The sequence below is a fragment of the Gorilla gorilla genome, chromosome 2 (genome assembly GCF_029281585.2).
Source record: "Gorilla gorilla gorilla isolate KB3781 chromosome 2, NHGRI_mGorGor1-v2.1_pri, whole genome shotgun sequence".
Classification (NCBI taxonomy): Eukaryota; Metazoa; Chordata; class Mammalia; order Primates; family Hominidae; genus Gorilla; species Gorilla gorilla.
This window is the reverse complement of record NC_086017.1, coordinates 157560188-157580992: the sequence shown is the minus strand read 5'-3', so window position 1 is coordinate 157580992 and position 20805 is coordinate 157560188. Positions and strand designations below refer to the sequence as shown.

Below are 20805 nucleotides of genomic sequence, written 5' to 3'. Positions count from 1 at the left end.
GTGATTGATAGAATAATGGCCCCCAAGGATGTGCATATCACAATCCCCCAAACCTATAATTACGTTGTCCTAAACAGCAAAAGTTACTGCACATATGTGATTAAGTTAAGGCTCCAAATATAGAGAAATTATCTTGTATTATCTATGAGGCCTTGATATAATCACAGGTGACCTTATAGGACAAAGGCAGAAAGTAAAAGAGGGAAGGAGACGCTATACTGCTGATTGTGAAGATGGAGGAAGGAGGCCACAAACCAAGGGATACAGGCAGCCTCTGGAACATGGATAAGGCCAGAAAACAAAACAAAACAAAACCTGAAACAAAACATATTTTTTGTTTCCTTAGAGCCCCTAGAAAGAATAGAGTCCTGCCGATTCAAATTAGATTTCTTAACTTCATAACTGTAATATCATACATGTGTTGTTTTAAGCCACTAAGTATGTAGTGATGTGTTATAGCAGCAATAGGAAATTAATACAGATTTTGGTACCTGGAAGTGGGACATTGTTTGCTGTAGCAAGTACCTAAAAATACATAAGTGGCTTTGGAATTGTGTAATGGTTTTAAGCTGGAAGAACTTTGAGGAGCATAATAGAAAATTCCTGGATTACTTTACAAGACTGTTAGTGGAAATATAGTTATTAACAGTACTGTATGTGAGAGCTCAGAAGGAAGTTATAGGAAACATGAAGAAACTGTATTCTTTTTATATAATGATAGAATGCTTAGCTGAACTGTGTCATAATGTTATTTTGAAAGATAAATTTGATTTTTAGTTGGGATTCCAAGCAAAGTATTGAAATTGTGGTTTGGTTTCTTCCTTTTGCTTATAGCACAATGTGGGAGATAAAAAAGAAGAGAGAGAGAAAAAAAATCTTGAGAGAATTTTAAGAAAAAGGAATCAGGACTTGATGATTTAGAAGATTTTCATCTTATCCAGATTGCACAAGACACTAAAATGAGCACATTCAATGTCAGGAAATTGTGCTCTGGAGAGAAGGCAAAGAGAATGGCTGGACAACCTTTTGCTAGTGCTTCTGAAACAGCAACACTTTAGAGTATTCAATCACACAAAGGACTCTTTGAAGAGTTTAGGTGTGTGATTTTTGGTTCTAAGCAGAAACCAGGAATGAAGTTGGCATTATCAAGGAAATATCAATGGAGGAGCAAATGACAGGGAAAGGAAGAAATAAAAGAAATTCACTAGAATTGCAAATGAAAACTGCCTAATAACATTACTCAGCTGAAAACACATGCTTCCCCTTAAGAAAAATGAAGAATGATTCTGAAGGCAGAGCTGCAGGACAAGAGGGCAGAATCCTGAAGCCAGAAGGTGAAACTGACAGCCACAGAGGATTATTTCAAGTCCTCAAAACCTAGCAGAGCCTCACATGCTGGATTTCAAAATTATTTGGATTAATGATTCCTTTTTTCATTCTATATTCTCCCTCTTTGAACAGAAATGCCTCTAACAGGGAAACTATGCCTGTCCTACCATTGTGTTATGAAAAGAGTAACATGTTTTCTTGTTTTACAAATCTAAGTTTGAAGAGAAATTTTTACCCATAATGGATCATACCCACAGTCACAACCGATACAAGATTTACATGGTGAGATTTTGGATGTTTCAGATGATGAGGTTTATTTGAGATTTTGGACTTAAGTAGATACTGTAATGTGTTGAGATTTTGGAGATTTGATATGGGGTTTATATACTTTGCATGTGGGATAGCTAGTCCTTTAGGGGAACCGAGAAAGAAATATTGTAGACAGAACAATGGTTCCCCAACATACCTATATCATAACCCAGAAAGCCAGTAGCTATATTACCTAGATGAAAAAAGGTATTTTTCAAACATAATTACATTAAGGATCTTAAGATCTTTTAACACAAGGCAAATTATCCTGTGTTATCTGAGTGGATCGAATGTAATTACAAGGCTCCTAATGAGAGAATACAAGATCAGAAGGTAAAACTAGAAAAGAGAAAGAAAATATATAATTCCTACAGCCTCCAGCACAAAGGCAACCCTGAGGACCCATCGCAAACTTCTGACCACCAGAAATTATAAAGCAATACATTTATGTTGATTTTTTTAATTGATACTTAATATTTTACATATTTAGGTGCTACATGTGAGTATTTGTTAAATGCAGAAAATGGGTAATGATAAAGTCCAGGGTATTTGGAATTATCCATCACCCTGAATATTTATCATTTCTTCATGTAGAAAATATTTCAAATCCTCTCTTCTAGCTACTTTGAAATATACAATACATGTTGCAAACTAAAGTCAGCCAGCTTTCCTTTGAACATTAGAACTTGTAAAATGGAGTAGCCACTTTGGAAAACATTTAGCAGTTTCTCATAAATTTAAACATACAGTTGCTAACTGACCCATCTAAAATAATAATAATAGTAACTCTTAAGTTTGTATCATCCTCTGTTCTGCTGGGATTCTTTCTTTACTTCTCTTTACCTCATCTCTTATTTCATAGTCAATATCTTTGGAATGCAAACCTGCTATTTAAAATTTACTCGTTTTTGGCAGTAAACATTTTTCAAAGGTATGTTTTCTTCTTTGTCATTATTAATATTTGTCTCTTGTCTACATGTTGTGGCCTCTTAGTTACAAGTTCAATTTTTTTCTTGTATCTATTTGAGAGTAGCTCAATAATATTTGCCACAAAATAATGTAAGTTCTGCAATATTTTCAATATATTTATAGGCACTGTTAGAATCCTCCTCTTAAATTTTGAGCTGGAAACAGGGTTTGTAGATGGATTTATTTTATAAGTTTTATTCTGAGCAACCTAAGGAAAACACAGAGAATAACAAAATCCTGATTAGGGCTAATTAGAAAATTTGGCTCCATAGAGATTCGTTCTAATTTTGTTAGAATCATGGTGCTGGAGACAGAGATCTACTCAAACCTCATTTTAAGTGATTTATATTGTCTTTAATTGGGACAAAATGTTGCCATGTTTACCAATGCTCATTCTTCAAGATTGGTGTAGGTAAAATCCAGCTATTTCAAATGATTCTGAAACATAAAGATTTAATTGTGTTTAAATAGATTAAAGTCACATGGGAATATCAATTTGCACTCAGTTTATCATGACTGTATTAACTGGTACTTGTACTCCTAAAATTCCTTTTTGGTATTTGATAAGAGACAGACTTCATATATAAAACCACATATATTAAAAACAATTTACAAAATAAAAGATGAATCATGTTTACACCATTAAATGTAGAAAAGCTAAAACTGTAGTTGTATATTCCTGTCTCTAACCAGGCTAATATGTTTTGATAATGTTAGGTGTTAAACATAAAAGGCTAAATATTTTCAATTTGTCATACTCTAAAGCACTTACATAATCCAGTTTACAGCTATTTATGACCTACGACCCTGGTTGTCTACACCAGAGACAATAACCAGCTGTCCACCTGGATTAGAGTATTTGCATCAGATATGGCAATGTGTTTCTCAACTTACTTGATCCATAACAACATGAATTTAGATCATTCCAGAATATAATTTGTTATAAAAAATTTTGACTGTGGGTTAAAATACTGTGACTTTAAGATTTTTATATTTTATTTACATTTAAATTCTTATTTTTGATAGAGATAGTAAACTTACACTTTACATATTATAATATTGTTACTTACAAATTTATTTACTAGGAATCTCATTTAAAAATAAATGCCTACATTTGGCCAGGTGCAGTGGCTCACGCCTGTAATCCTAGCACTTTGGGAGGCTGAGGCGGGCGGATCATGAGGTGAGGAGATAGAGACCATCCTGGCTAACACGGTGAAACCCCGTCTCTACTAAAAATATAAAAAATCAGCCAGGCGTGGTGGTGGGCACCTGTAGTCCCAACTACTGAAGAGGCTGAGGCAGGAGAATGGTGTGAACCCGGGAAACAGAGGTTGCAGTGAGTCGAGATCGCGCCACTGCACTCCAACCTGGGTGACAGAGCTAGACTCTGTCTCAAAAAATAAAATAAAATAAATAAAAATAAATAAATGCCTACTTTTAAAATAGGAAATTGTATTTTGAGAATGTAACTTATATTAACCTCGAGAATCCTCACTTCATCGATTGCTTGTGCGTTAGAAACCTGGTATGAAAATGTAAAATATAAACACTAATTTTGGGAAAATGTCTCTTATTCTGTACTAGCTTGAATACAATTAAATCAAAGTTTATGATGTCAATTCTGATTTAATTTCCTGTGATATTGTCTCTTGAATAATTAACTTTGACAATTTAGTTGTCTGTAATCATTGGCCACATTTTATTTTGTAATACTTTAAAAATAAAATAGTATATATGTAACTTCTTGAAAAGGTTGTTTACATTTTCAATACTCAATTATAAACTTGTCATAAATTATGATATAAATATAACAAAACCTTCTAGTATTTGGGTAAAAACTATATTAAAATATTCAAATGATAGTATAGATATCTGAATTTCAAAAATATTTATAATATGTATTTTAAATATTTTGTTAACCAAATTATTGAGTATGTTAACAATAGAGACAAGACAAAACACCTTATAGACTGTAATAATAATTTTTCATTTGCCTGTTTCCATGGTGAAGTAAAATAAAATTTAATTTTAGACTACTATGATATACAAGACAAGTGACAGAAAAAAATCAAAGGTGTTGACAATGGATCAATTACTTTAAATATCCTAAATGTAAATATTAAGTTATGTGTTGATATGTTCTTTAAATGTAATTTGAGTACTTCATAACCACCTTCTTTATTTTTACTCTAATAGATAAATCAGTTAACAGTGTGTCAACATTTTGATCCTCTGGGAGGTATGTACCAAACACACCGATATATTAATTATTTAAGATATAACGTGTTTTGTTGTAGTTAGATCAACCCCCATAAATTAAAGTGTTTCTTAAGTCTGAGAAAAGCTAAACCTTGCAAACCTGAAGAGAATGTGTAGAAGGTCCTAAGATAATGAGAAGGTAAATGCAGCAATAGTCTTCTCATGGGAAAGGAAAAAAATACTGGCTGCAGGATCATTCCTGAAACTTCTGGTCTGCCCTTTTAGTATGCTAAACATGGGTATAACTCTTGAAATGGTTTTCCCACCCTGATTTCCTCAAATACAGGTATTTCAGAGAAGCAATAATTCCAGATTCTTCAGAAATTTTGTTAATAGAAGCAGAATGCAGGTAAGTTTCCGGATAGTCCAATTGTGCTCCCCAGTCTGAAAAATTAAATTGTCCTTTAGAATTTAACTGTTTACCTTTATCTCAACTTAGTATAAGTATTTCTTTCAAGTGGATGAAACTAAAATGCATGGAAATGAGTGTCTATTTACAAAAAAAATAGTAGTATCATTGCCTTTCTTATGCGTTAGCGATTCTAAAACTAAAATGAGCATTTATGATTTATTTAACTCATGAAAGCTTTTCCGTTTTGGCATATTATAAAAGGATGCTTTCTTTGTTTTTTTCTTGCTGAATTATACTAAATTGTTTTATTTTATGCAAGATCATTTGCTACAGAAACACCATAAGTAATTACAATAAACAAGGCATATGCTAGCCATTTTGAGAGAATCAAGGAAGAATCACATCCAGGCTTGCACTGAAGAGCTTCCTCTGAAGTGTGAGGAATATATTTGCTGTAGTTTCAATGTGTTCACCAAAGTTCATGTGCTGGAAACTTAGTCATCAATGCAATGGTGTTGACAGGTTGGACCTTTAAGAGGTGATTAGGTCATGAGGGCTCTGCCCTTATGTATGAATTAATGCCTTTATCTCAGGAGTAGGTTAGTTGTTGTGGGAGTGGATTCCTGATAAAATAATGCATCTGATCTCCTTCCTCCCCCTCTCTCTTACACATTCTTACCATGTGATGCCTTCCACTACCATATGATGGAGCAGGAAGGCCCTCACCAGGTGCCAGCCCCACCTTCTTGGACTTCACCGCCTCCAGAACTTTAGAAATAAATCTCTGTTCTTTATATATTACCCAGTCTGTGGTATTATTTTATTGAAATACTAAACAGACTAAGATAGAAAATTGATACCTGAAAATGTGGAAGCAGCTTTGGAACTGGGTCATGGGTAGAGGCTGGAAGGGTTTGGAGAAGCAAGCTAGAAAAAGGCTAGATTGCCATCAATGGAAAATTAAGGGTGATTCTGGTGAGGACCCAGAAGAGAATAGCTATAAGGAAGTCTGAGACTTCTTAGAAATTACTTAAGTGACTGTGATCAGAGCATTGGTAGAAAGATACACAGTAAAGGCAATTCTGATGAGTTGTAGATATAAATGAAAAACAAGGTGTTGAAAACTGGGGTGAAGGCCATTCTTATCACACAATTGCAGAGAACTTGGCAGAGTCGTGTCCATGCCCTTGAGCTTTAGGGAAGGCAGAATTTAAGCATAATGAATGAGGATATCTAGCAGAAGGAATTTCTATGCAAAATATTGAAGGAGCTGCATGATTAGTTTTAAGCACTTATAGTAAGATGCAAGAGGATAGAAATGACTTAAAATGGAATTTATAATTAAAAGAGAAACAGAATGGAAAAATATGGAGATTTCACAGAGTAGCCATATAAAGAGTAAAAAGGTATGTTTAGGAGAACAAACCAAAAGTATAGCCAAGCAGTGGTTTACTAAGGAGATTAGTAAAAATACAAGGGAGCCAGGTACTATTCATCAAGACAATGGGAGAATGGCCTTGAAGGCATTTCAGAGAGCTTTGAGGCTTCCCTTCCCATCCCAGGCCCAGAGTTCCAGGAGCACCAAATGTTTTTGGAAGATGGATCCAAACAACACTCCACAAGCTCACTGCTCAGGGCTGTCTTGGTTCTGTTAAATATAATGAACTCCATGTTTCTCTTCAAAGAATCAGTATGTTAGTATGTTCAGCTCTCTTATTCTTTGTTCTCCATTTTAAAGTTTAACATCCTGGTTCTCTTCACCCCCTTGCCTCTAATTTCAGTAAACAACTTTCCTGCCAGTTCTAGTCAGTAGTTCACATCTGTTCCCCTGGTCATCTGCTCTGACCTGAATCATCCTGAGTCACCTGTTCTGTAACCATCCTTCCCGCCAAACTACTCACCCCACCACTCCAGCTCGTCATACCCTTGCTTTCTTTAAAATAGCCAATCAGAATTAGCTTAGACTGTGCGGTCCAACCCTAGCCAATAGGGGAACGACACAGCAGTAGGGGCTATCTGCCTCAGGAATAAGAACCCCTTCCCCTCCCTTGTTCAGGTGTGCTCTTGTCATGCTCTATCCACGAGTTGCACCCTTCTATAGAAGTAAAATTGCCTTGCTGAGAAAATTAAACTTATGTTCGAGTGCTATTTCGTTTGTGGCACCGAAAATTTGTTTGTAACAGTTCTCTAGTCCCCATACCTCACTGAAGTACTCCTTGGCTACCTCAGCCATGGCTCAAGCAGGCCCAAGTGCAACTCATGCTGCAACTCCAGAGGGCACAAGTGGTAAGCACTGGTGACATCCAAATGGTGCTTAGTTTTCAGATGCACAGAGCAAATGAGCTGTGGAGCCATGGAAGCTTCCATGTAGATTTCAAAAGATGTCATAGAAAACCTGGGGGCCCAGGGAGAGACTTGTCACAGGAGCAAAGTCAATACAGAAAGCCTTCACTGGGGCAATGCTCAGTGGAGTGGTCAAAGTGGGCAGCTCCAGAGACCACATTACTGTAGGGTCACTACCAAGCAACTCCAGCCTGAGAAAGGTGCAGGCATGAGACTGCACCTCCTGAGAGCTACTAGGTGGACTGAAACTGTAATGCCCAACCTTGTTTTTACTAACCCTGTTTTTAAACTCTCCCTTTTCCTTTAATCATCTAGCCTTGTTTCCACCTGAATTGACTCTCCCTTAGCTAAGAGAGCCAGACAGACTCCATCTTGGCTCTTTCACTGGCAGCCCCTTCCTCAAGGACTTAACTTGTGCAAGCTGACTCCCAGCACATCTAAGAATGCAATTAACTGATAAGACACTGTGGCAAGCTATATCCGCAATTCCCAAGAATTCGTCTAATTGACAACGCCCAAAGCACTGAGTCTATCACCTTGTAATAGTCTTAAAGCCCCTGCACCTGGAACAGTTTACTTTCCTGTAACCATTTATCCTTTTAACTTTTTGCCTACTTTATTTCTGTAAAATTGTTTTAACTAGACCCCCCTCCCCTTTCTAAACCAAAGTATAAAAGAAAATCTAGCCCCTTCTTCAGGGCTGAGAGAATTTTGAGTATTAGCCATCTCTTGGCTGCCGGCTAAATAAACGGACTCTCAATTCATCCCAAAGTGTGGCGTTTTCTCTAACTCACTCAAGTACAACATTTGGAGGCCCCAGCGAGATATTAATGCCACCGGGCGAGAGCCGGTCTTGCTCCAGGCTCCCCCGGAAGGACGGCTGGCTCGGAGGGGGAGCGCCACCTAAGAATTTTCAGGTCCCCGAAGAGTGACTGTCTTCCAGAGGAGAGCGCATTGACTACCGTGTGGGTGCCCTAACATTCAACATCTGAGTCCTCAGCTTCTGACCCCAGGGTCAGGTAGGTCAGATTTGATTTCGATTCTGGTAAGAGGGAAGTGGCCCTGATGAGGGCGTCCCTCTTTTGACTCAGCCCCTTACTCTAGGACACTAGAGGTTTGAGCCTTGGTTTTCTGGTAGGTGCCTTTGTGTTTTGGTTTGGGTGGGAAGTGGTCCTGACAGGGGCCCTCCCTTGACTTAGTTCACGTCCCAGGACGCTGGGGAACTGAGCCTTAGTTTCTGGCAGACCAGTCTCTCTCTCTCTCTCCCTTTTTCTATCTCTCATCCTTGTGTTCAGGTTTCTTGGAGAATCTCTGGGAAACAAAAAAAAAAAACAAAACTCTTACAAATTCTGTGTGAATGGTGTGTGGATGGGGGAGGACAAGGGCTTGCACTTATCCTCCAGTTTGTAGCTCCACAGCGAAAGCTACAGAGTTCGAGTGGGCTCTCACCTGCGGTTCCGTGGCAACCTCATAAGGCTTAAGGCAGCATCGGGCATAGCTTGATCTGAGCCGGGGGGTTATACCGGCCTGCCAATGCTAAGAGGAGCCCAAGTCCCCTCAGGGGGAGCGGCCAGGCAGCCATCTGAATGATCCCATCACGGGATCCCCTCCCCTTGTCTGTCTAATAAAAAAATAAACAGGAAAACTGTTATAACTGTTTACATGCCCTAGGGTCAATAGTTTGTTTATTGTTTTGTTCAGTGTCTATTGTCTTGTTTAGTGGTTGTCAAGGTTTTGCATGTCAAGATGTCGGTATTGCCCAAGATATCTAGGTAAAAACTTCTTCAAGGTCCTTAGTGCTGATTTTTTGTCACAAGAGGTTAAATTTCTCATCAATTGTTTAGGCTGGTCACCACAGTCCTGTCTTTTCTGCCAGAGGCTAGTCAGGGGTTGTTACAGGAACGAGTGTGAAAAACATTTACCTGATTAGTATTTCTGGTACCATGAAGGTTGTAGGTATTTAGATTGTCATACCCCACATCCAAGTGATTGGACCTCCTCTAAACTAAACCGGTGGTAGGTTCAAAACAGCCACCCTGCAGATTTCCTTGCTCACCTCTTTTGTCATTCTGTAACTTTTCCTGTGCCCTTAAATAGAACACTGTGTAAGGAAACCTACGCCCATACTGCTTTACTTCATTTAGATTCCTACTCTGTTTCTCTGTGGCTACTCTCTCATCTTAAGGATGATCCAAGTAGTCCTTTTCCTCCTCGCCCCTGCCCCCTACCCCACACATCTCGTTTTCTGGTGTGACAGCAAGTTCAGCGTCTCCAAGACTTGGCTCTGCTCTCACTCCTTGAACCCTTAAAAAAAAAAAAAGCTGAATTTGAGCTATTTGCCTTTGAGTCGTGGAGACATCAAAGGTATTTAGAGTACAGGTCTAGAAGGAAAATGAGAAGGGAGAACGCCTAGATCCAACCGACCCAGGAGATCTCGGGCTGGCCTCTAGTCCTCCTCCCTCAATCTTAAAGCTATAGTAATGTGGTAAGTGGTATTAGCTGTTGTAGTTTTTCTGTTCTTTCTGGTTATGTTAATTGTTTTTCCAATACTCCAGCCCCCCAGGGAGTGAGCTTTTCTGTCCATGTTGGATCTGATATCTCTGCTCAAATTCTGTTAAATTGCCTTTTAAAAAATAATGATAATAAAAATAGGAAACACTTCCTCCCAGCCTTGTAAGAGTTGGAGCCCTCTCCAATGTATGTTACAGAATTTTTCTCTCGGTTTTTCAGAGAATTATGGAGTCCACCTTAAAAAAGGCAAGCTCCAGACACTCTGCGAGATAGAATGGCCAAAGTTAAGAGTTAGGTGGCCCCCTGAAGGGTCATTGAATCCTACAATTGTTCAAGCTGTGTGACGGGTTGTTACCGCAACTCCCGGCCACCCTGATCAGTTTCCTTACATTAATCAATGGTTGAGTTTGGTCAGAAGCCCCCCCTCCATGGCTCCGCTCATGTGTCGTTCATAATTCTACCTCCAGAGTCCTCCTGAGCCAGGCCACGTTTTCACCTCGACCCTCAGCCGGCTCGGCTCCCCCTGTACTGCCTCCTTCTGAAGAAGAGAAGAGTCTCCCTCACCCAGTCCCACCGCCTTACAACCAGCCTGCTCCCTTAGGGTCACCCCATGTCTCCTTGATGACAACCCCTGTGGGCTCACCACCCATTGCCTCTCGACTGTAGAGGAAATAGCCCCTCTACTACCACTGAGAGAGGCACAAGTCCCTCCAGGTGATGAGCGCTCAGCCCCCTTCTTGGTTTATGTCCCTTTTTTCTACTTCTGACTTGTATAATTGGAAAACCCATAATCCTCCCTTCTCTGAAAAGCCCCAGGTTTTGACCTCTGTGATGGAGTCCGTACTCCAGACTCACTGGCCCACCTAGGATGATTGCCAACAGCTCCTTTTAACCCTTTTTCACCTCTGAAGAGAGGAAACGTATCCGAGGAGAGGCCAAAAAGTACTTCCTCACATCAGCCAATAGACTGGAGGAGGAAGCTAGAGACCTCCTTGAGGAGGTCTTTCCCTCCACCCGGCCTGAGACCCAAATTCCTTAAGTGGAAGGAGAGCTTTAGATGATTTTCACCAGTATCTCCTCATGAGTATTAAGGGAGCCGCTTGGAAACCCATAAACTTGTCTAAGATGACCGAAGTTGTCCAAGGGCCCGATGAGTCACTAGGAGCATTTTTAGAGTGCCTCCAGGAGGCTTATCGGATTTACACCCCTTTTGACCTGGTGGCCCCCGAAAATAGCTGTGCTCTTAATTTGGCATTTGTGGCTCAGGCAGCCCCAGATATTAAAAGAAAACTCCAAAAACTAGAAGGATTTGCTGGAATGAATATCAGTCAGCTTTTAGAAATAGCCCAAAAGGTTTCTGACAATCGAAAGTTTAAAAAAAAAAAAAAAAACAGAAACAAGCAACACATGCAGCTGAAAAGGCCGCGATAAAGCATTCAAAAGACAAAAAAAATCTAAATGGTGGCTATCCAAGAGGTGCAGGATGAAATGGCCCGTTAATTTGGACAGACACAGAAGAACAGACTTTTCAAAATCTGAAAAAGGCATTAACTGAAGCCCCTGCTTTAGCCCTCCCTAATATCTCAAAGCCGTTTCAGCTGTTTGTCCACGAAAGCCAAGGAGTTGCTAAAAAGGCTCGAGACTCCAGACTTTAAGACCCTAGAGTTGCCCAGTGGCCTATTTATCTAAGAGACTGGATCCTGTGGCCTCTGGATGGCCAAGTTGTCTGCGAGCTGTAGCGGCTGCAGCAAGCCTAGTCCAAGAGGCTGATAAGTTGACTCTAGGCCAAAATTTAACCCTTACAGCTCCTCATGCTGTAGAGACTTTACTTCAAAGTGCTTCTGGTGAATGGATGTCAAATGCTCGCATCCTGCAGTATCAGGGTTTACTGTTAGATCAGCCTCCTTTGACTTTCTCTCCCACAAGGTATTTAGATCCAGCTACTATCCATGACTGTCAAGAACTGTTAGAACCCACCGAAACTGGCTGACCCAACCTTCAAGATGTACCCCTAGAGAAGGCGGACGCCACTGTGTTCACAGATGGTAGCAGCTTTCTCAAGCAAGGAGTACGAAAGGTGAGTGCAGCTGTTACCACAGAGACAGATGTGTTGTAGGCTCAGGATTTACCAGCAAACACCTCAGTGCAAAAAGCTGAACTGATCGCCCTCACTCAGGCTCTCCGATGAGGTAAGGATAAACGTATTAACGTTTACACTGACAGCAGGTACGCCTTTGCTACTGTGCATGTACATGGAGCTATCTACCAGGAGTGCAGGCTACTCACCTCAGCAAGAAAGGCAATCAAAAACAAAGAAGAATCCCCCGTCTTCAAAGCCTAACAGATCAAGCAGCTCTCCAGTGCACAACCCGCACCCAGGTAAATGCCAAGCAAGGCCCTAAACCCAGCCCAGGCCACCGTCTCCAAGAAAACTTGCCAGAAGAAAACTGGGAAATTGACTTTACAGAAGTAAAACCACACCGGGCTAGGTACAAATATCTTCTAGTACTAGTAGACACCTTCTCCGGATAGACTGAAGCATTTGCTACCAAAAACAAAACTGCCAGCACAGCAGTTAAGTTTTTACTCAATGAAATCATCCCTCGACATAGGCTGCCTGCTACCATAAGGTCTGATAATAGACCAGCCTTCACCTCATCCATAGCTCAGTCAGTCAGTAAGGCATTAAACATTCAATGGAAGCTCCATTGTGCCAATCGACCCCAGAGCTCTAGGTAGGTAGAACGCATAAACCGCACCCTAAAAAACACTTACAAAATTAACCTTAAAAACTGGTGAAAATTAGGTAAGTCTACTTCTTTTAGCCCTACTTAGAATAAGATACACCCCTTATTAAGCTAGGTTGTCACCTTTTAAAATCATGTATAGGAAGGTGCCACCTATCTTGCCTAAGAGATGCCCAATTAGCAGAAATATCACAAGCTAATTTATTACAGTACCTACAGTCTCCCCAACAGGTACAAGACATCATCCTGCCACTTGTTCGAGGAGCCCATCCCAATCCAATTCCTGACCAGATGGGGTCCTGCCATTCATTCCAGCCAAGAGACCTAGTGTTTGTTAAAAAGTTCCAGAAAGAAGGACTCACTCCTGCTTAGAAAAGACCTCACACCATCATCCTCACAATGCCAACGGCTCTGAAGGTGGATGGCATTCCTGCTTAGATTCATCACTCCTGCATCAAAAATTCCAACAGAGCCCAACTAAAAACATAGGTCCCCAGGCCTAGGTCAAGCCCCTTTAAAACTGCACCTAAGTCAGGTGAAGCCATTAGATTAATTCTTTTTATCTACCTCACTTGTTTGTTTTTGCCTGTTATGTCCTCTGCGCCTTCCTACTCCTTTCTCCTCACCTCTTTCACAACAGGACATGTATTTACAAACACCACTTAGAAGGCCAGTACCTCCAAGGAAGTCTCCTTTGCAGTTGATTTATGTGTACTGTTCCCAGAGCCAGCCCATACCCACGAAGAACAACACAATCTGCCAGTCCCAGGAGCAGGAAGTATCGACCTTGCAGCAGGATTTAGATGCTCCAGGAGCCAAACTAGATGTAGAAGCTCCAAAGGTGCAGAGAAAAAGACTCCAAAATGTTGACTTTTACCTCTGTCCTGCAAATCACCTTGACACTAGCTGTCGAGATACTTATCAGTTTTTCTGCCCTGATTAGACAGGTGTAACTTTAGCCGCCTACTCTAAGAGATCAACCACATCTTCATTCCATAACTCGTGCTTCTCATCCTAAATTATATACTAGAAAAAATTGTAATCCTCTTGCTATAACTGTCCATGACCCTAATTCAACTCAATAGTATTATAGCATATCATAGAGATTAAGATTTCATATCCCAAGATTTGATGTTAAGACTATGTTCACCATCCAAAAAAAATCCTGGTCTCATGAAGCCCACCCAAGCCAATCAGGCCTTTAACTGATCTAGGTGACCCTATGTTCCAGAAACACCCTGACAAAGTTGATTTAACTGTTCCTCCACCATTCTTTGTCATAAAAAAAAAAATACTCTAAAAGGTGCGAGAAAAATCTAGATAAGCGCCAACAAAAACGAGAAAATAACATACCCTGGTATCAAAGCATGTTCAACTGGAACGCATGGTTAGCTACTCTAATCACTAGGTTGGCCAGACCCCTCCCCATCCTACCATTAAGTCTAATTTTTAGGCCTTGTATATTAAATTAGTTTCTTAATTTATAAAACAATGCATACCTTCTGTCAAACTTATGTATCTTAAGACTCAATATAATCCCCTTGTTATAACTGAGGAATCAACGATTTGATTCCCCAAAAACACAAGTGGGGAATGTAATGCCTAACCTTGTTTTTACTAACCCTGTTTTTAGACTCTCCCTTTTCCTTTAATCATCTAGCCTTGTTTCCCCCTGAATTGACTCTCCCTTAGCTAAGAGAGCCAGACAGACTCCATCTTGGCTCTTTCACTGGCAGCCCCTTCCTCAAGGACTTAACTTGTGCAAGCTGACTCCCAGCACATCCAAGAATGCAATTAACTGATAAGATACTGTGGCAAGCTATATCCGCAATTCCCAAGAATTCATCTGATTGATAACACCCAAAGCCCCGAGTCTATCACCTTGTAATAGTCTTAAAGCCCCTGCACCTGGAACAGTTTACTTTCCTGTAACCATTTATCCTTTTAACTTTTTGCCTACTTTATTTCTGTAAAATTGTTTTAACTAGACCCCCCTCCCCTTTCTAAACTAAAGTATAAAAGAAAATCTAGCCCCTTCTTCAGGGCTGAGAGAATTTTGAGCATTAGCCTTCTCTTGGCCGCCAGCTAAATAAACGGACTCTTAATTCGTCTCAAAGTGTGGCATTTTCTCTAACTCACTCAAGTACAACAAAACCAGTAAAGCCATAGGGATAGGGTTGCCTGAGGCCTTAAGGGTCAAACATCCCCACCCTGAGTATGTCCAGGATGCAAGACATAGAATCAAAGGAGATTATTCTTCTGCTTTAAGACTTAATGTTATTTTTCCTATTGGACTTTGGACTTACCTGGGACCAGTTAACCCCCCCTCCTTTTTTTTTTTTTTTTTTTTTTTGCCTATTTCTTCCTTTTGAAAGGGAAATGTTTGTCCTATACCTATTCCACCATTGTATTTTGGAAGTAGATAACTTAATTTCATAGGCTAGTAGCTGGAAAGGAATTTGCCTTGGGACATATTGTGCATGGAGTCTCACCAATGTCTGATTCAGATGAGACTCTAGACGTTGACCTTTTAAGTTGATGCTTGAGTGAGTTAAGACTTTGAGACTATTGGGTGGAATGAATGTATTTTGCATGTGAGAAGAATGTAAATTTTGGTGGCCAGAGGTGGAATGCAGTGGTCTGAATGCATCCCCCAAACTTCATGTGCTGAAAACTTAATTCTCAATGCAATAGCATTGTGATGTGGGACCTTTAAGAAGTGATTAGGTCATGAGGGCTCTTCCTACATGCATAGATTGTTGCCATTATGGCAGGAGTATGCTTGTTATTGAAGGAGTGGATTCCTAATAAAAGGATGAGTTTGGACCCCTTCCTTCCTTCTCTTATATGTTCACTCACCATATGATGCCTTCCATCATATTATGATTGTTATAAAGTTTTGGTGCTGCAAAAGAAATAGCACTCAAATATAAAATTTTCTTTTTAATTCTCAGCAAGGCAAGGTACTTCTATATAGAGAAGGGTGCGCCCTTACAGATGGAGCAATGGTGAGCACACACTTGGACAAGGGAGGGAAAGGGGTTCTTATCCCTGATGCATGTGGTCCCTACTGCTGTACCATTCTTCTATTGGCTAGGGTTAGAACACAGGCTAAACTAATTCCAATTGATTAGTTTAACAAGAGTGACGGGGTGAGTGGTTTGGCGGGAAAAATGGTTATGAAATGAGTCAGGGTGGAATAGGTAATCGGAATGAGTCAAGGTGGAGAATGAGTTAGGGTGGAGCAGGTAATAGGAAAAGGTTGCTTTACGAGGAAGTTAAGTTTAAAAGTAGAAGGCAAAGAATTGAACATACTGACATATTAATTCTTTGAAGAGAAATTTAGAATTTATATTTAACATGATGTAGTAAGAAGGCCCTTACCAGATGCCAGCCCCTCAGCTTTGGACTTCCAAGCCTCTAGAACTGTGAGAAATAAATCGGGTTTTTAAATAAATTATTCAATGTGTGATATTCTGCTATAGTGACACAAAAAAAACTAAGACAATACTTAAATAAAATATATAGTATAGAGTCATAAAAATAATGAGACAGGTAAAAACTAATTGTGGAAATTCAAAGGAGAGAAATAGCCACAGTAACTCATAATTTAAGAAGTCACAAAAATAGCAAAAATATTGGGAATCTAAACATCCTTGAATAGGGAATTTCTCCAAGCCAGTGACTCTCCAGGTATGGTCCCTGGAACAGCAGCATCAACATCACCTGGGAACATGTTAGAAATGCAAGTTCTCAAGCTCCATTACAGACCCATTGTTGATTCAGAAAATCCACAGGTTGGCGTCAATAATTTGCTTTATAAAGCCCTCCAGGTGACCTCGATGCAGGCTTAAATTTGAGAACTACCACTCTAAATGAAGACACTTCCATGTAATTTAACACCGTGAGTTAGTTAAAAGAATTAGCCCTACAGATACGCCGGGAATATTTTCAGAGTATATCACTAAGAATAAACAAGAATTACAAAGTAGAGCATATAGTTAGGAGTGTGCATGTGTGTGTGTGTGTGTGTGTGTTTAAAATATGTGAAGATTTTTATATTTGCTTTGTATATCTCTGAAAGGATGCATATGAAATTGGAAAAGAATGGGGATAGGGTAGGGCTGGAAGAATAAATTATTTTTAATTTTATACTCCCATTTCCTTTTTTAAAATTTGTGCCATATATACATAATTTCTACTTAAAAATTGATTTTTAAAGCAGTTAGAAAATATTATTTTAATGAGTTATGGATCATGATTTAGTCTTCAATATCAAATGAAAACGTGTACCTTTTATATGTGTTGGCACAGGATAGAAACATAATTATGTTTAATACCTGCAGAATCATTAAAAATGAAGAAATTCTATACTCAACCTGTTTCAGAGTTTAGCATTAAAACAGAATGTTTAGGCTGGGCACAGTGGCTCATGCCTGTAATCCCAGCACTTTGGGAGGCAGAGGTGGGCAGATCATTAGGTCAGGAGTTCAAGACCAGCCTGGCCAATATGGTGCAATTGCATCTCTACTAAAAATACCAAAAAATTAGCTGGGTATGGTGGCACGCGCCTGTAGTCTTGCCTACTCGGGAGGCTGAGGCAGGAGAATCACTTGAACCTGGGAGGCGGAGGTTGTAGTGAGCCGAGACTGCGCCACTGCACTCCAGCCTGGGCAACAGAGTGAGACTCCATCTCAAAAAGAAAAAAAAAAACACCAGAATGTTTAATGTATGTTAGACTAACATGTACTCATTAAGTGTATACTCATTTCAATAATAGCAGTGAGAGAAAAAAGTCATCCATGCACAACTACTGATACATTTCCTCTGAAGAGGTTTTTAAAATTATTATTTTGTTAGAGTTTTTTAAAAATCACTTTTAATTACTGTCCACACGATTTTTCATATTTAGTCACTTAATGTTATTTTTTCTTTATCATAAAAACCCAGCATTTTAAAGAGCTACATAGTAATCCTCAATAGGGGATAATAAGTATTGCCTCTTATTGGACACTTTCTTTGTTTTCACTTTATTTTTTCTGTTCTAAATAGTGCAGTAGTGAACATTTGATGCCTAAAACTTTCTTTTTTAAGTTTTAGGATTGTTTTGTTTGTATAATAACAGAAGTAAAATTATTAAAACAAAAGATAATAATATTCTTATTTGCTTGCAAAAGGGGTAAATTTGATTATTATCTTATATAAATAATATATGAGAGTATTTCCTACTTCCCTCAATTTAGTGTAAGTACAATTTTTTTTATTTCTACTATCCAGAATGGAGTTCTAATGAAATCCTTTAAAAATTCTATAATAAGGAAAAGATGAAGAATAAAATTTAACGTAACTTAAAACATAATAGTAATGGGTCAACTTCTTTGAAATTCAAAAAGGATACCAAAAAGCTATGCATAGAATTTTAGCAGTAAATGGAGCCAGAGAGTACCTAGCCTATCTCTCATTTTTCTTCATAAGAAGACTAAGATACCAGTTAAAGTTAGTTAACTAAATTCGAGCAGTTTATTATGCAATATAATTTCCTATTTGAAGGTAATTTGATACCTGTTTACATACATCTTACATCAGTATTACTAACAAATTAATGAATTATTTTATTCTCTAGTCCTCAGAAAATTTGAAGCTAGTAAAACGTATGAAACTTGAACAATCAAGGACAGAGAATTGATTTTGCAGAAGAGAGAAATAATTGCTTCCTTCGACACCTTTGTGGATTTTCAAGCCCTTTTACTATGACAATTTATGATAATGTAGGTAGAGATGTACTTGCTCTGCATAAGGCTCTGAAATGTAGCTTACAAAAGGTAAGTAAATATTTATACCATCATATCAAAAAAGCCTCAATGCCAGACAGTATGATAAAGTCTAAACATTGGGATTGGCTGAAAAGAGTTGTCTGGAATGGAAAACGTCAGAGAGATAATTGTATTTTTGTACCACATAAGTATAGGATGAGAATCATCCACAACATTGCAAATTTTTTCTAGGCAATGAAGGTCATAAAATCTTTAGATGTTTTCTATTCTAAACTGTCTAAGCATCCATCCAAGGCTTTTTGTGACCTAAGAAATCTTTGCCTATTGTAAAGTGGCAAAGACTCTACCTCGTGTTTCCTATAGAAACTCTATATTTATATTTAAATCTACTTCCATTTTGAGTTAATTTTTGTATTCATGTGAGGAAAGTGTTGAGATCCATTTTTTCCCACTTTAATATTTAGTTGTTTAAACACCATGATTTGTAAAAGACTATTCTTTTTCTACTGGATTGATTTGGCAACATTTCTGAAAATGAATTGCCAATGTATATGTTTACATATTTCTAGAGTCTACTCTCTTCCATCATTCTACCTATGTATATACATACAAATATATATACACACGGAGCTAGGATCATCAGGACAATATAATATTGGCATAATACCAGCTGTAGAGTAAGTCTTAATATCAGGTAGTACAAGCCTTCTTATTTTGTTTTGCTTTTGTCAAAGCTTTTTTGGCTTTCTTACTTCCTTCACATTTTTATACAAATTTTACAAAAAAAAAACCTATCATATTAAAAAATTCTGCTGAGATATTGATGGTATTTAATCAATGGATTAATTTGAAAAGAACTGATATCTTATTAATATTGAATCTTCTGCTCAATGACTATGGCATATTTCTCTTTCTATTTAGATCTTCTTTAATAACTCCCAGTAATAGTCATTTTCAGTACTTAGGTCTTACAAATATTATATTACAAATAAATTTAATTATTTTATATTTCTAGATACAATTATAAATAGTATTTTTATTTAAACTTTACTTTTTTGTTGCTTGTATATAGCATATTGTATATAGAAAATTATTGCTCTGTGTATACCTTCACTTTACTCTGATCTTGCCAAAAATTACTTACAGATTCTAGTAGCTTTTTTGTAGATTCCCTAAAGTTTCCTACAATTATAGATATGAAAATACAGATTTTACTTCTTCCTTTGTCATCTGTATGCTTTTTATTTGTGTGTATAAATTTATGAATGTGTGTATTTATTTACTCTCTGGATTCTGGAAATCTCAGAAACATTTTGTTCTTGTCACATATTTCACTACATCTACTTATATTTTGTGGCTTGAGGCTTTGTTTTTCCATCTAATTTTGCCATCTAATTTTGTCTAAAGAATTTGACAGTGGTTTTGTTTTGTTTTGCTAGTATACTTGTTCTGTCCTTTTCCATGAGAGTTTTTGGGGAGATTTACAAACCATACCACCATTACCACCATATTGACTTAGCAGTCTTCCTTTACGTTTTAATGGGTAATACTTATATATGGTAAGAAAAAGGGAAGGAAGAAAGGAAGGAAGGAAGGAGGAAAGAAGGAGAAAGAAGAAAGCAAGCAAGAAAGCAAGCAAGAAAGAAAGAAAAAAAAGAGAGAGAGAGAAAGGGAGAGAGCAGAAGGAAGGAAGGAAGGAAGGAAAGAAGGAAGGAAGGAAAGAAAGGCCAGAATTCTCTACTTTTCAGAATAGAAAAGGACAGAATATAATGGAAGTATATTCAGGAGAAACAGTTTCTCTCAAATGCTTGCTTCCTAAGCCTCCTACATTCCTTTTTAGATACAACTACTATTATAAGTTTCTTATGTATTCTCCCACAGTTATTTTGTGAATATTTGTATAATGTATTACATAAATACAGCATATTTATGCTATGTGTGTATATGTGTGTGTGTTTTAACATAATTAGTAGCATATTATTCTACTTTTTAAACACATAACAGTATAATTTGAGGATTACATCTATGTTTAGAACTTCTTTGTTCCTTTAAATGGCAGCATAATAACCCATTATATGGATATGCCATAATTTATTCAACAAGTCTCTGTTGAGTCTGATGAACTGAGCTTTAAATAAAAATTGGGACAAAATTTATATTTGCCATGGCAAAGAGTTATGAAAGTGCTTGGCATATTGAGTAATAAGCA

At 38.2% G+C, this 20805-nt stretch overlaps 1 protein-coding gene across 1 annotated transcript in view; it reads left to right on the top strand.

The window, feature by feature from the left end:
- PLSCR2 (phospholipid scramblase 2) overlaps positions 1-4361 on the top strand; it is an 80371-nt gene extending 76010 nt beyond the window's left edge. The window contains exon 7 of the mRNA XM_055380915.2: positions 835-4361. Coding sequence (XP_055236890.1) covers positions 835-921 — 87 coding nt within the window. The 3' untranslated portion in view covers positions 922-4361. The remainder of the gene's footprint in view (positions 1-834) is intronic.
- Positions 4362-20805: the final 16444 nt, after the last annotated feature.